Source organism: Anopheles arabiensis, chromosome 3 (assembly GCF_016920715.1).
Source record: "Anopheles arabiensis isolate DONGOLA chromosome 3, AaraD3, whole genome shotgun sequence".
NCBI lineage: Eukaryota > Metazoa > Arthropoda > Insecta > Diptera > Culicidae > Anopheles > Anopheles arabiensis.
This window is the reverse complement of record NC_053518.1, coordinates 56,385,875-56,400,754: the sequence shown is the minus strand read 5'-3', so window position 1 is coordinate 56,400,754 and position 14,880 is coordinate 56,385,875. Positions and strand designations below refer to the sequence as shown.

At 36.1% G+C, this 14,880-nt stretch overlaps 1 protein-coding gene across 8 annotated transcripts; it reads left to right on the top strand.

The window, feature by feature from the left end:
- Positions 1 to 216: 216 nt before the first annotated feature.
- On the top strand, positions 217 to 14,402 carry LOC120903697 (calpain-C). Of its 8 annotated transcripts, none has more exons than XM_040313280.1 (10): positions 217 to 280; positions 346 to 460; positions 10,924 to 11,575; positions 11,670 to 11,937; positions 12,021 to 12,504; positions 12,586 to 12,949; positions 13,285 to 13,396; positions 13,480 to 13,670; positions 13,741 to 13,925; positions 14,029 to 14,402. In XM_040313280.1, the coding sequence occupies exons 3-10, from the start codon at positions 11,112 to 11,114 to the stop codon at positions 14,034 to 14,036; spliced, it is 2,076 nt and encodes a 691-aa protein (XP_040169214.1). In that variant the 5' UTR covers positions 217 to 280; positions 346 to 460; positions 10,924 to 11,111; the 3' UTR covers positions 14,037 to 14,402. The 8 variants fall into 8 exon arrangements, with proteins under 8 accessions (XP_040169214.1, XP_040169212.1, XP_040169213.1 ...); XM_040313278.1 differs by adding an exon at positions 1,162 to 1,442 and having other exon boundaries at positions 224 to 460; XM_040313281.1 differs by lacking the exon at positions 346 to 460 and adding an exon at positions 1,162 to 1,442 and having other exon boundaries at positions 261 to 280.
- The last annotated feature ends 478 nt before the right edge of the window (positions 14,403 to 14,880 follow it).

Sequence of the window (14,880 nt, the reverse complement as noted above, 5' to 3'; positions counted from 1 at the left end):
CAACATTTGAGCTCTGAGCGTTCCACAGCAGGAGGTATGAATCACAATACTTTTCTTTTATTTCATCATATAACCATTATGGACTGGAATTGTAAAGAGCACGGTGGAGGGAATGAAATAATATACTCCTACAAAACCAAAAGGTAGAGAGTGCGTACCTGAGAGCGAGACCGAGACAAAAGCATAGTTTCTTCATGCTTTTGTGTTATTAGAGAGAGAGTGTGGCCAGTACATTGGAATTCCTCGACGGGCGTAGTCACGATCGCTGATGCTTTTTTCAGTGCGTAAGACACACATTTTTCTCTCTTACGAATGTTTAACCTCTCAAGTGTTCGAATGTTTCAGTTTTGTTTATAATTTCCGTGTGTTCAAGTTCTATTTTTCCATTTGGAGACATCAGTATTTTTGAGTAATACAACAACAGCTCCTCAATCAATGTACGTCAGCTAATACGAGCAAGGTAACGTTTTGAAACAGCTTTAATAGAATGATCATTAGGCGTAATGCTTAATTCAAGGCTCGGTTAAGGTTCATGCGATTTAGACAGTGTAATTAAAAGTCCCGCAAGTGCCCTCGCATACAAATGAAGTGATGATCGCGAATTTCCAGTACTACCGTAAACTTTAATGTGCCTCAAACGGAAGAGATTTTCCCTCGTAACCAGTTCATGGTAGGAAGAGTCGTGCGAAACGCAAGACACGAACCCGCTTGCGCTAGTATTCACCAAACATATGTGCAGTTAAGTTACGTGTTGTACACAATACCTTACCGACTAGTGTGTTAAATCTAGCAGTGAATGTTAAAAAAAAGTGTAGTTGTATAAAACTAAATAAATATTATTAACACGTGTGAGTTCGTAGTTTCACCGCAATCCATCAATAGTGGGTCATATATCTTTGCAATACTAAAATGCATCAACATCCAGTGAAACTTGCAGCAATCGGAATTGAGTGAGTGTACAAACGACATCATGCTCATGTGGCTGTGTATTCATGCTCCCAACGTCATCGTTGGCCCGAGGTGAAGTGAAATTCAGCTCAACGCACATCGCCCATACTTTCACGCTTTGCGGGTCGTTACCTTTCTGGCGGTTCATCGTAGCAAATTGGAAAACACACATTAATATTTCATATCATATTTTGGATATCATCCCGCAACTAGGTTGCCGAGTTTTAAGCGTACAGTGAACAACAGTAAGGTGTGTTTCTGCAGAAGTGGAAAACAGTGATGTGATACAAGTGCCAGTGTATGTCAATGGTTCATTCTGAACGATCAGCTATCGATTAGCCAGAAAGTTGCTGCTGGTTACGTGAAAAAACCTTCAAAAAATCAATCAAAATTTGTTGTCTCGTCTTAACTAACTGATATTTTATGATAACATCATTATTTTTAAATTTGTTTTGATTGTTGAAGTTGACGTACCAATCTTATCGTAATTTTAGGTAGGTTGAAGCAAGAAAACGTGGTTTCTTTTTCTTTAAAAAATTAAAAAATACAAAACAGCAGTGAATTTGTTGTTGAAGAAACTTGAATCATACAAAAAAGCTTTGTTTATCGCAATACTCTGGCATGTGCTGGTTGCCTCAATTGCATGGTTGTTTGTGTGTGTGTGTGTGTGTGTGTGTGTGTGTGAATGCAACCACAGCATGATGCAGCTGACTAATTTTACCGTTTTGTCGGCGAAGCTAACGGATAAATTATCAGAGCAGTATCTTGACCGACCCTATTCTACCATAGCAGTGCTACGCAGCGACGGATGATTTTATTTCTTTCGTTAATAAACTGCGTTTTCCTGATTTGTTGATTCTTTTTATGTCTGCAGGGGTATAATGGATTAATTGTAAGTCAGGAATAATTCTTCTTTTTTTAGATGTATAGATTATCGAATAGAGCAAAACTATACCGAACGTAATATTAAAACAAAGACAAACTACGGTTCCGTTCTGTTTAATCGGTTTTAAAATTGGGCATGTAACAATAACTACATACAAACCCATAAACAAGAGACACCTGATTTCGTCCGTATTCCATCGAGTATGGCGAACACAGACATGAAACGCGTAAGATATGCTCGAACGAAGAGCCATGATCAAAATGCAAAAATTTTCGTCCACGTCGACATGTCCACAAAACCGGTAACAGCTATTCCCTACGCAGTTTCGATACTCGTTGACCCTGGCACATTCACGCTTACCAATGCGCAAACGTGAACGTAAAAAACAATTGGACATTGCGCAGGGTGTCGTTGATCTCTCCGTTTTGGGAGAGTTTCAAAATGAACTCTAAAAGAGTTTTGACACATAGATTACTTTCGCTTTGCATTTCAGAACTGAATTATCTTTGGTGGGACATTTCTTCATGTATCGTTTAAGTAATCCAAAATTTTGCATAACTTGTTCAACCATCTTCTCATCTTAACTGCTTTTGCAATTGCCCCAAGATGACATTGCTTAAACCTATACAGTTTGTAGATCTGTTGCTCAACTTAAATGCTGTGAAGAAAGACATAGATATTGTTTCCAGTACACAGTCTTTTATCATAACAGTTGCCATAATTTTGTGGCCGCTCATCTCACTCAATCAAATGAAATATGCCTGATGGCCTTCTGTGGAACTTTTCATTACTCGGGGAACTAGCTGCTTAGTCATATGCTACGGTGCATTGTTTTCTTGCGTTTCTCTCTTTTCTTTCTGCATTTGTTTTTACCAAAGTGTGGTAGTTTACGCGTATTTTATGCAACACTCGTAGCCCACTTGAAAATTCCCCAAACGTCCATTCATATACCAAACAGTGTAATTATGGAATGCAAAAATGTCTACGTTTTCCAATGCAACCTTTTTTTGTTTTGTTTTGCAGCGGAATCTGGGTGTGATGATCTCGAAGCCCAATAACTGCTCATGATGCAACGCATTTAAGACTCCTACATGTGATACTCCTAATAGCCCAAGCGAGGCAGATGAAATATAATGGTGCTTTAAATTATAATAAATGTTTGGGCATTTCATAATGAACTTCTAAGCTATTGCTTATTTTGTGTTAATTTCTCTTCAAAATGCATCTTTTGTACTGCTAGATTGCTGTTTTTTCGATGAATGTGTTATAACTATGAATATTATGAAGAATACTATAGGAACTATGAATACTATGTGTTATAACTATGAAACTATGAATAGGAATATTTACAAAAAAAACTGTTGTGTTCTTTCACAATCAGCTTCTACGGCATATGGGATCTTACGTCAACTACCAATTGTATATTGCGTAGACCTACAAACGGCTGTCGAGTATGCAGAATTGCCAGGTGCAGTTGGTGCCCGGTAGTGAGTGGGCAAACCAGTTTGTTGCCACTCAAAAATGTGGCCGTCGGATCAAGTACTATCGCAGACTCCTACATGCTTTAATTCCGTGCACTGGCCAATCGCGACCACACATTCCATACTTGGAAAGTGGTCGTGCGTTCAAGTTGACTCAACTTTGAAACGTGTTTTCTATTTTCTGTACTGCCTCGTTGTCATTTGTTTTATACTTACACAGCCTGTACTCAATGTCTCTAACCAGCTTGATTCAGAATTGTATGAACAGATGTTTGGTTGTTGTTCTTCATGATGGTGTGATTGTTTGTTTGATTGTAAAATATACCATTTTTACATCATACATGACTGTGGCAAGTTTGGATGTTTTGGGAAACTAAAATCACGTGTTTGATGTTCATATCCTTAACATTTATTATCAGCCCGGTCTGGCTTTCTCTTGCATCGTTATTCCAACTATTGTTTGACTTTCTTTAGGGGTATGCTCTTCAACTCCAAATTTATCTTCACTTTTTTTAAACTTACAGCGTCCTAAACAGTGAATGTTAGAAAGAAGTGGCTATGATAAATTTCTCCCTCACACGCAGCCATAATCTAGCTACATATGAATGGACTAAGGTGACTATAAACATTGAATGTCACATGGTATCTCAAAACCACTGTCAGTGTGTTTGACTTTCATTTTTTCCGTGTACATGTTTCCTTTGTTTAAATTCAGTGGTGTGAAATGTATGGGGGAATTATTGAGCCAAGGCAATTATTTATCAATTGTTGACTTAGTAGTATCGCGTGTATTAGCTAGGAAAAGTTTTTCACAGAACTCTTTATTGCTCAAAATGATTTTTTCCGATATTAACAAGGTCATCAAATGTAGCAAAATATTAATACAAGTAGATATCAAGAGGGAGTAGAGATACAGTTGCACAAAAGTTAACGCACGACTTAACAACATGGCCGACATGGGTTGAAACCCCGTATGAAACGTGCCCTTCATATATAGGATTGACAATCCTGCTATGAGTAATCAATAATCCACTGATCAAGATAGTCACCCATTAGTGGTATAGGCAGACTTTTACCAACAGTGTTTGTTGCGCAAAAAAGAAGTAGAAGAAGAAGAAGAAGATATTAAGACAGCTGAAAACTTTATACAACCATATTCTATTGTGATATGATGTCGTTATTGAAATTCAAACATACATCACTAAATCACTTTTGTTACTGTATCTTATCGTATGAGCTTTACAATGTTTAGTATCTTTTTTGACTAGTACCTTGCAAACTGAACTCGTTAAGAGTAGGTTCCTAAGTATTGGAATCGAGCATGAGCAGTATTGTAGGAACTTGCGCGTCCATCGAAATCACTACTTGGTAGCTCGTTTGTGCTCTTGTAACACATTATTTTCCAATTATTTAACTATAATAGTCAAGTAAATGAGCTATGATGCGAGTTTTTTTTCAGTTATTTTAACATACCATTATTTGTCAAACTTTTGCCATAATGTGCTGTGTGAATTGAGTGCAAACAACAAACATGTTTTATAAACGCGCATCTAAAGCAATACACAAAAGCACCTCCCCAGGTAGCGTGTACGTGTATTGATTATAAATGATGAGTACCAAAAACAGAGGTTAAAATGGAGGTAATTAAAAATTACCGCTGCATTTCGTTTTTGAAATTAGCTCTGCGACTTAGTGAATATGTATTAATCGAACGTCGATCGGTAAGTTAAACTGATTTATGGAACATTAGGTTTGATAATTTCCAATAAACAAAATTGATATTTTACACTTAATACTACTACATCTTATGCATGACCAATTATAAACATAATTTGGTCATGGTTTATATTAATCTTCATTATTTAATATTAAACATTGAAGAGCATTGGTTAAATAAAATTTTACTTTTGTTCACTTTAGTTATTGTATCTTTTTTGAATTACTTTGTTTAACATTTCAATTAAGTCTTTTCGCTATTCCTATGCAATAAGGTGTAACAGCGTTCTGCTGATAAGTAGGAAAGCAACCTTTTCAATTTGCACGGTTGTTAAGAAACGCGCTGGATGTGCCTGTTGAAAAGAAATACAATATACACACGGTTATAGTGGCAACTATGGTGGGAATAGATAAAAGAAAATGTGCATAGCAAACTTTATATAAACAAAGAATCTTCAACCACCGAGATGGTTCAAGTACTTTCTACAAATGGAGCGATGGTCGTAAGAACATGCTCTTTACTATGTGAGTCTGTTTAGTGCTGGAACATGCCGCAGGAAGGTAATGATGTAGCAAAAAGGAAAACAGTTATAAGATACTACTTGTTCCCGATATTTCCCGTCCCATTTCCTTAGGGTATACTGTTTTTTAGACACATAAACAATCCTACCTTGTTCACCTGGTTCGCTTGCCATAAGGCAGTGACGATTAAAATAGCTAACCGTCTCGGAAATCAGACGATCTACAGTGAAAGCAGAATAGCTTGCATGGAATAGAAGCATGCAGATAACATATAGCAACCACATTTTCCATATCCAAGCTCTTATGTTCATGGGGTTGAAGGTTTTGGTGAGTAGCAATATAGAGGAATGATACTACTATTGGACGGGTTTAAATTTTAATATTTGATGTGTCTGGACTAGTCTTGTGCTGATCTTCACACGCAAATATAGTAAAATGTAATATTTTTTAAGACGTGCTGAAATAAACTATGAAATTTAATCCTATCAATTAAAATTCTTTTATCACCAATGGCATAATTTCTATTTCATACAGAAAGCAATCTGGCTGTGCCGTAGCGTAGAGCAAACCAAAACTAGTTACAATTTATTTCGTTTTGATGAAAACACAAGTTTATGGTTGTAAAAGATTGAATCAAGTTCCACAAAACTTTCACAATCTGTTGCTCTTGAAGGCAAGGAGTGTCAGGACAGCGTGGATTCGTCGAAAGCGAAAGCGAAATCTTTTTGAAATTCCGGTGTTGGGAGGAAGCCAAGAGAAATCGGCACAGCAGAGACGATCGGGTACTTCGGATCTATCCAAACAACTAACCGCTACACATTTCGTCACTGGTATTTCGATAAGCAAAATCAAATAACGTTTGTCTCATTCTGCAGAAGTTGATCTCTGTCTTGTTCCCTGCAAATCAGGAACACCACAGGAATACGCTGTAAAAGTTGATCATATCAAGATTTCACTTTCACCACCATCTTCAGTGGAAGCTGTATCATGAATATATGGAGTCGCTAGCAATACGGCTCTTTTGGACCGTTCCTCCTTAATAAAAAAAATTGAGTCGATATCAGACGATTTTGGAAAACGTATTTAGTATTGTTAAACATCAGTAAATGTCACTTTATCAGATGTTTTAATTGGTTTTAAAAATACATATTTAAATATTTTTAAATTACTATGAAATTAATTGAATAGGCAGAAGCTGTATTTCTGAATAACAAAAAAAAATGAATTAGAAAAACCGTATTCAATAGAAGATTTTGTTTTCTTATAGTGTGCAGGACGTTCATAGGGATAAGTACCTTTTTGGTAAGAATTAACTACATTCTGTTCCCGAGATACACCGTTTCCGTTTAACTCAAATATACGCGCAAGTCGAATTTCACAGTTTTTGGCCAAAATACAATTGAATACTAGGTACTAGGTAGTACTTTTATACACTTTATTATTTATTCGTTACGATTTGTGCAGGACATTATATTATTTTTGGCTTTTTCGGGGATTAAATTTATAAGAAAAAAAAATTCACTACATTGGATAGTTCTTGAAGCAAATTGTACTGATTTGTCATTTGATCTGTCAAAATTAGAGTCGAGAGCCTGGATTAACTCGGGAACATTTATAAACTATTCAGTTGTTAGTGATGATCATTTGTATGATAGCAACTTATTTCTTGTGATTTTAACAGACAAGCCGAGAATAAACTTTTCCTAGTTGAGTGATGTGGCATAATAACATATGAACTTAAGCAATAACGAAGTTGAAGTTCAAACTGTGGTCGGTATTGTTCTGGATATGTTGTTTGCATGTGTATACATATTAAATAGAAATATTTTACACTTATGTTTTATTAAAATAATATTTCAATAGTTCCTTATTTGCATCAATGACCTCTCAGCTATCTTATCGGTTGGATATTATTTGATGTACGCTGATGATATCAATGTAGACAGTAGACCCTAGTGATTGCTCGGCCTACAAAGACTGCTTACATTGTTTGGTAAATGGTGCAGTAGGAATCATTTGCTTTGTAAACTTTTTGTAGAAAAATGTGAAGTTATTCCAACATATCCAAAAATTTGCTAGCACGCTCTTCATGCATCCGCGATCTTGGAGTCTTACTCGCAAGTAAACTCACATATAACGATCACATTCAATATGTAACATGTAAGGTAAATCAAGGACTAGGTCTGATGATAAGGACTGGTAAAGAGTTTCGTGACCCAATCGGCTTGAAAATTGTGCTTTATGTCATTGTACGTGTTAGAATATAGCTGTTTTGTCTGGAGTCCACTAACTGCCTATTCGATGGAGAGAATAGAGCGTATTTGTTATTTATTGTTAAAATTTAACAGACCACATGTGGCCCCTTTGAAGCAGTCTTATTTTCTAATATCTTAAATTAGTACAATCATGACAAATCAGTAGAGGACGCACAGAATGAATGCAACATAAACGAAGATCGCGACATGTCAGATTCGTAATGATCACGTACAGTATTGAATTAAAATGAAATGAAATGAAATGAAATCCAACATTTTCAATACCCTGAATTTCATTTAGTGTTCATTTTGTAGTCAGCCTGTACTTGAACTCCATAATTTTGTGCTTTAATTTGAGCTGAAAACGCAGACAGCAATGTGCTCAAAGGTATGCACGATGGAAAGCATGTTGAAAACGTTTTAATCCAGTACTCTCTCAGCGCATCGCGCGGCCTTGCAATGGTTTATGTAAACAAAGCTGTAATAAAACACAAGCGTTTCTTTTTAATACTTGGTACTATTTACATTTCTCTGGAGTCCAAAACTTCCCTGCATTTCATATAACCGTGTACATAGAAGAATTATTCTCACGTAGTGTTACAAAACAATTGTCAATCACATAATATTGTATGGGAGCATAGCATAGTCATAGCATAGCAATGACGGTTGTCTCATGTAACAATGGTATCGAGGTTAATCGCTTTGTTCTATGTTCGATCGCGAATTGTGAAAAATTCATATTGCTCTGATTAGTATAGAAATTTATAGAAATAAACACTAGCGCCGACTAATAATATTTGCTAATCTTTCCATTGGCGAGATAAATCATAAAAAAACAATATTGAGTACAATTTCAAATTCGTTACATTATTTGCTTTAATGTTGTCCATTCATGGAGAAATGTGCCTTCTCGAAACAATTTTGGGCACTTAACAGTTAACAAATTCCAGTGAATGCAACGTTACATAAAAGCATTTATATCTTTAACATTCTCTTCGATATTTTGATAGATCTTTGAAGCGATTTAACGTTACGCTTCGTAGCAAATATCACTGTTGTAAAATTTATTAATAAAGTGCAATAACTCTTCGTTCAGACGTGTGTTTGATTTTACCAACCCTTGGCTTAGACCACTATTAAACGGTTTCTGCTGTAAGCAACACCCCTCTATGAAATCCAGAAATAGGTTAATCAAATACATTCGTATGTCATTCATGGTTGAGCTTTATATAACGGCTTGTGCTTTTGTGCATCTTCGTTAGGGTTCCGTTAACATAGCTCAAAAATTTGATGATGGTATCATATCAATATTTCTTCCGTCCTCTGACCTATCCTGTATAAATCATCCAATGTAATAGCATATTTTTATTTTTGCCACTGAAGTTATCGGTTTTGGCCTGCATACTTTATCATTTATGGGAATAGCCGAGCTTTCACTGACCTATAGCATTTTTAAATGGTGCTATCCGGTCTAATTTACGATTAAGTAATGGGCCTTAGGAATGGCACTATACGCATAACGGGTGCTGTAAGACATATTTGCAGCGATACTGTTCTATATCGAGGATTGTAAATATTCTTTTGATGATCTTCTATTTTCATCGATAACACTATGAATTATAAGAAACTAAAAGCAGCATTAACCCTACTGAAATATCTTCTTAACTTTAATTTAATGAAAAGAAACTTCTATTTGAACAGTCCTTACTACGGGGGATGGTACAACAATGTTTCTGCTACCAATTCCAGGGTCGATACAATCTGAAATATTGCATTAAATATTTTTACTAATAATATCTTCAGCAGTGTCTTCAGCAAATTTGATGAAATTCATGTTTTTTTTATTCATAAAGAACGGCTTCGGCCGTATTGCTTGAAATTCATGTTTGAATAATAGTGAAATTTAACAAGAGCTCGAGCTATTTTTGTGTCATTGTTGAAAAGCGTTTGATTCCTGAAACAGATCTGATAAGCTTAGTGTTAGCTTTTTTTTTTTACCACGGACGAGCCGAATTGATTTCCGCAGAAAGCATGGCACGTGGTTTGCGCTTATGCAATATAATTGTTAATTGAGTAACGAGATTCCAGCGCTGCTTTTCGAGTAAACCGATGGAATAGTTGAATCATAAATTAAGCTTTGGCTATGATTACGTTAGTTAATCGAAAAATTGTAACCAAATAGTCTTAATAGAATAACAATCAAACAACCAAATCTTAGAAAATTATCTAATGGTTGGGAATCAAGGTTGTTGATTCCATCTAACACATTTACTTCATACAATTAGAATCAAAGCAAATGTAATAAATTGAAATTGAATGAAGTAATAATTGCGCGTTTTGCGTAAAATTGATGAACACATATTTGCAGTCCATTGAATAAAAAGCTACTTACAAATATAAAAATAACTTGCTTATCTTGTGCATTCGTTACGCGATTTCTTGACTTTCTTTTCCGTGCATTTCAATTGGTACTGTTGCAATAAATGAAGGGTTAGCGTTATACTAACGCAACCAGACAGCGACATCACGTTTGCTTTGTGCTGTTAGTTCGTCACGCTTTACTGTATACAAAATAACATAATGAGCTCATCACATTCCCATCCTTTCCTATAGCAAACAATGCGAACACTTACGTAGGATTGCTTTACCATGAGAAACGATCACGCAAAAGTGCATTAGTAGTCATGGTTCCGTTCATGCCTTAAGCTTGCTTCGACCGTTGACACTTGCATACCATGCGTAAGACTTTGTTAACAAACGTCTTAACGCAAGGAACAGCGTTAATTATAATGTGTGACATTTCATATACATAATTTATCGTGATTTGGGTTAATGAAAAAGAGGTATTTTTTGTTTCTTACCAAAACAAAAACAAAGGAAAAATAAAGTGAACTGGGGTTTAGTCTACCTATTATGAAATGTTTATGTAGAGAATATACAATTAAGTGGTTTGTCTATGAAACCCAAATAAGAAATTGTGGTTGCTGATCATTTTCCAATATAATTTAAATGTTTTAATATGCTCCAAAAAGAGATATGTATGAATGTAAATAATATAAGTATGACATTGAATTTTTTCACACTAATGTTTATTGTTTGTTTGTTTGTTTTTCAGATAGACGATACCAACATTATGAGATGAATGTTTTGTATGGTTTGGCGCGCGAGTGTACAACGCAGGATACAGACAAATATACAAACTTTCAATAAAAAAAATTGAAAGTGCCGCACCCATCTATTTATTCTTATTGCTGACACACTAGCGGCACTCCCTCCCATCTTGAACGGCTGAAAGGCTTCATAATGACCTCGTCCTATGAACGTATCAAATCTGAATGCAAGCAGAAAGGTGTTTTATGGGAAGACGAAGATTTCCCTGCAACGCAATCGTCCGTCTTTTACCATCAAACGCCACCGTTCACCTTCCAATGGAAAAGACCACACGAGATCGTCTCAAATCCGGTATTCGTCAACGATGCGTCCGCACAGTTCGATATTGTGCCTGGCAAGATGGGCGATCGTTGGCTTGTGTCGTGTCTGGGCGTACTCTACCTTTCAAAAGGGTTGTTTTATCGAGTGGTACCGGCTGATCAGAATTTCGACAAACCGTACTATGGAGTGTTTCGTTTTCGACTTTGGTGGTGTGGCGAATGGTTAGAGGTGTTAGTTGATGATCGATTACCCACAATAAATGGCAAGCTGGCCTTCCTTCAAGCGCAGAACACCAACTCGTTCTGGCCAGGTTTGTTGGAGAAAGCTTATGCAAAGTAAGTAGCCCACTGAAACATTTTCCAAAATAGAATCGCCCGATTAAAATATTATCTACGTACGTTATTTACATCTTTCATTCTTTCGGTATAGATTGCATGGCTCATATGAAGCGTTGAAGTATGGTACACTGCTGGACGGATTGGCTGACTTAACTGGTGGTATCACTGAGTCAATATCTATCAAGGTAGAGAGTAATATCCTCATACGACCACCCCTTCTGCATAACCTATTGGACACAACGAGCATCATAACCTGCACAATCAACAATGGTACCATGACACAGATCCGTAATCAAACAGAGGCTTTGCCGAACGGAATCCACGTGGGAATTAATTATCGTTTGTGCTCGATGGACAAGGTACGTATGCCGATGATGGATGCAAGTTTCCGGAAAGCTGTGTTGCTAAAAGATAGTATTTATTTTCTACTTTTTATGTACAGGCCGAAACTATCATGGGTGACACAGTTCAGCTAGTACGCCTACGAAATCCTTTGGCTCAAACGCTCAGCAAATCATTTAACTTTAACGGCGACTGGTCATCATTTTCCAATTCCTGGGAACGTGTAACAATGAACGAAAGGAATCGGCTCATTGAGCAACTCGATCAGGGTGAATTCTGGATGTCATTTTTCGATATGACCCAAACCTTTACGCATCTTGAATGCGTTCATCTTGACTCGGATACGGCTAGGGATGAACCTCAATTAGCAGATAAAAGTCGTCGCTGGCTAATGCGACTGTATCAGGGTGCTTGGAAACGGGGAGTTACGGCAGGTGGATGTCGCAACAATCCGGACTCTTTCCACATCAATCCACAGCTACAACTGTTTCTCAGTGAAAAAGAGGATGTCATCATTTCTGTGAACCAGCATAGCGTGCTTGAACCAAAAGTAATCGGTTTCACAGTATACAATCTGAACAGCGGTACGTGTAATGTTATATGATATACAACACGCTCATAAACTTTTGATATTCATCACAATTTCATCTCTTTTTTCAAATTAGTGCAAAACATCAACGGTTGTCTTTCGAAAAATTTCTTCAAGAAGCACAAAAGCTTAGTCAACTCTCAATACACCAACTCGCGACAAATTAGTCACCGATGTTCACTTGATCCTGGCCGCTATCTTATCATGGCCACCACATTCGAGCCTGCCGAGGAAGCATCATTCAGTGTCAGAGTTTTAGGAAGTACCATTCGATTGGCTCTTCTTGAAACTCAAACCATGCTTTTACTAGATCCGTTCCCACTGCTCAACTCTAACACCAAGATTACCATTGATTCAACAAATAATAACAACAATAATGGCATCTCTTGTAGTACTGCGCAGTATGAACCAGTTTTTATGCAACTTGCGGATGATCAAAGGTAGGATATATAGGAGTTAACGAGTTTTTAATATGTTTGTATAGCCAAATTATTTGCCCACAAGAAACTTTTCAATATCTGTCATATGTTTCCATAATTTTTACACATTTTACACTAATCATATGAATATAATTTACCACACATTTTCCACACATTAAACATGATAAAGACGAAACACAATACTCGGATGGAATCTAATTATGTGGCAGATGTTGGAAAGCACCTTTGGAGAAATATATTATTCTGTTCATATTGGAGATTCGGTTCCTCCTACATGGTTGATTCGTGCAATATAGGTGTATTAGAAATAATTTATCTTTTAAATCTCATTTAAGAACGCTGAATTGTTTTGACCTGCAAGAATTACTCGAAGCGTGCCTTCCTAATGATTACATTCGAAGCTGTGCCAGTATAGATGTTTGTAGACAGGTGGTATGTTTAATGGATGTAAGTATTATTACTATGAGGTTGCTATTGCTATTGAGTCGATTAATTTCATTTACGTATTTTGATTCCATATATTTTCTCAGAAAACCAATCGTGGTCGTATAAATTTTAACGATTTCAACAAGTTTATGATCAATCTCAAAACTTGGTGGGGAGTATTCAAGATGCACACAAAGGAAAAATCGGGCATACTGAAGGCAGAACGATTACGAGACGCACTTTTCGATGTTGGATTCCAGCTCAGTACGGATAACATTTCCATCCTTATTTTACGGTATTTGTAATTTAATAAATGTAATATTAAACAGAATTTTGGTACCTAAATGCCTCATTACTCTTTACAGATATATGCGAAGGGATGGAACACTTCGATTAGCTGACTTTATTTCAGCAATTCTGCATCTAACTATGGCTTTCGAGTTGTTCAAAGCAAAGGATACGAATCAAGATGGAATCATTAGTATGGGAATGACTGAGGTATATCATCTTGTGATACTATTATTTGATTATGTTTTTGTCATTAACAAAAGTAAATCTTTTTTTCTTAAATTTCAGTGGATTAAATCTGTTTTTATGTGCTAGATTATGCACAAAGTGTATAAACATATCTAAGCATATATTTTTTTTTTCAGTCATTTAACTTTCGACCGCAGCAATCATCATGAAGTATCATCTTTTGATGACTTGATTACGAAGATGATGAAAATGGATGTGACATAACTGAAGTGCGCTCAAAACGGAATTTTAGTTGCTTTGTTTAATATACTTCTTTATGTAATATATCTACTGTCAAACTTTCTTTACTCATAAGATAGCTATTATTCCGTCCACAAAACCATAAACATAAGTTAAACGTTGTTGTTTCTACGCAATTGTAACCGAATGATGGTAGTAGCGCATAACACACAACACGACACAACATGCTTCTACAAAGCAGTGGAATTCTGAAAACCTGGAGTATGGTGGTATCAGGAATGTAAATAAATTACATGATTAAGTTAAACTACGCACGGATATAAATTATTGTAGAGCGTTAAAATATGAATGATTACTAGAACATATGGCATTCAGCAAACCAATTACTATAAAAAATGAGGTTTGTAAGATATCGATAGCAGCTAGAAACGATAATATCACTGTTAATGTTTTTTTTTACAAAAGTCATCGAGTTACTATAGGCTTACACAACTTATTTCTATACGTTACAGTACATCACACTGATAAGACGAAAGAAATAAAATAAGTATTAACTAAAAACAAAAAAATAATAATTTTGTTAAAATGCGCTTCGCAAGAGTGATTTAAGTTTGTTCACACTAACTTTAAAATAACAGTGCAAGAATGGTCATGGCCTAAAGATTCCACTAGGTCCGGGGTCGGCAAACTATGCGACTGGAAGAACCAAATTGTTCATAAATGTTCGCAGAGTTCCATGTGAAGAGCCAAATAGATAAGGTAACAGTAAAAAATGTGAAATTTCTTTG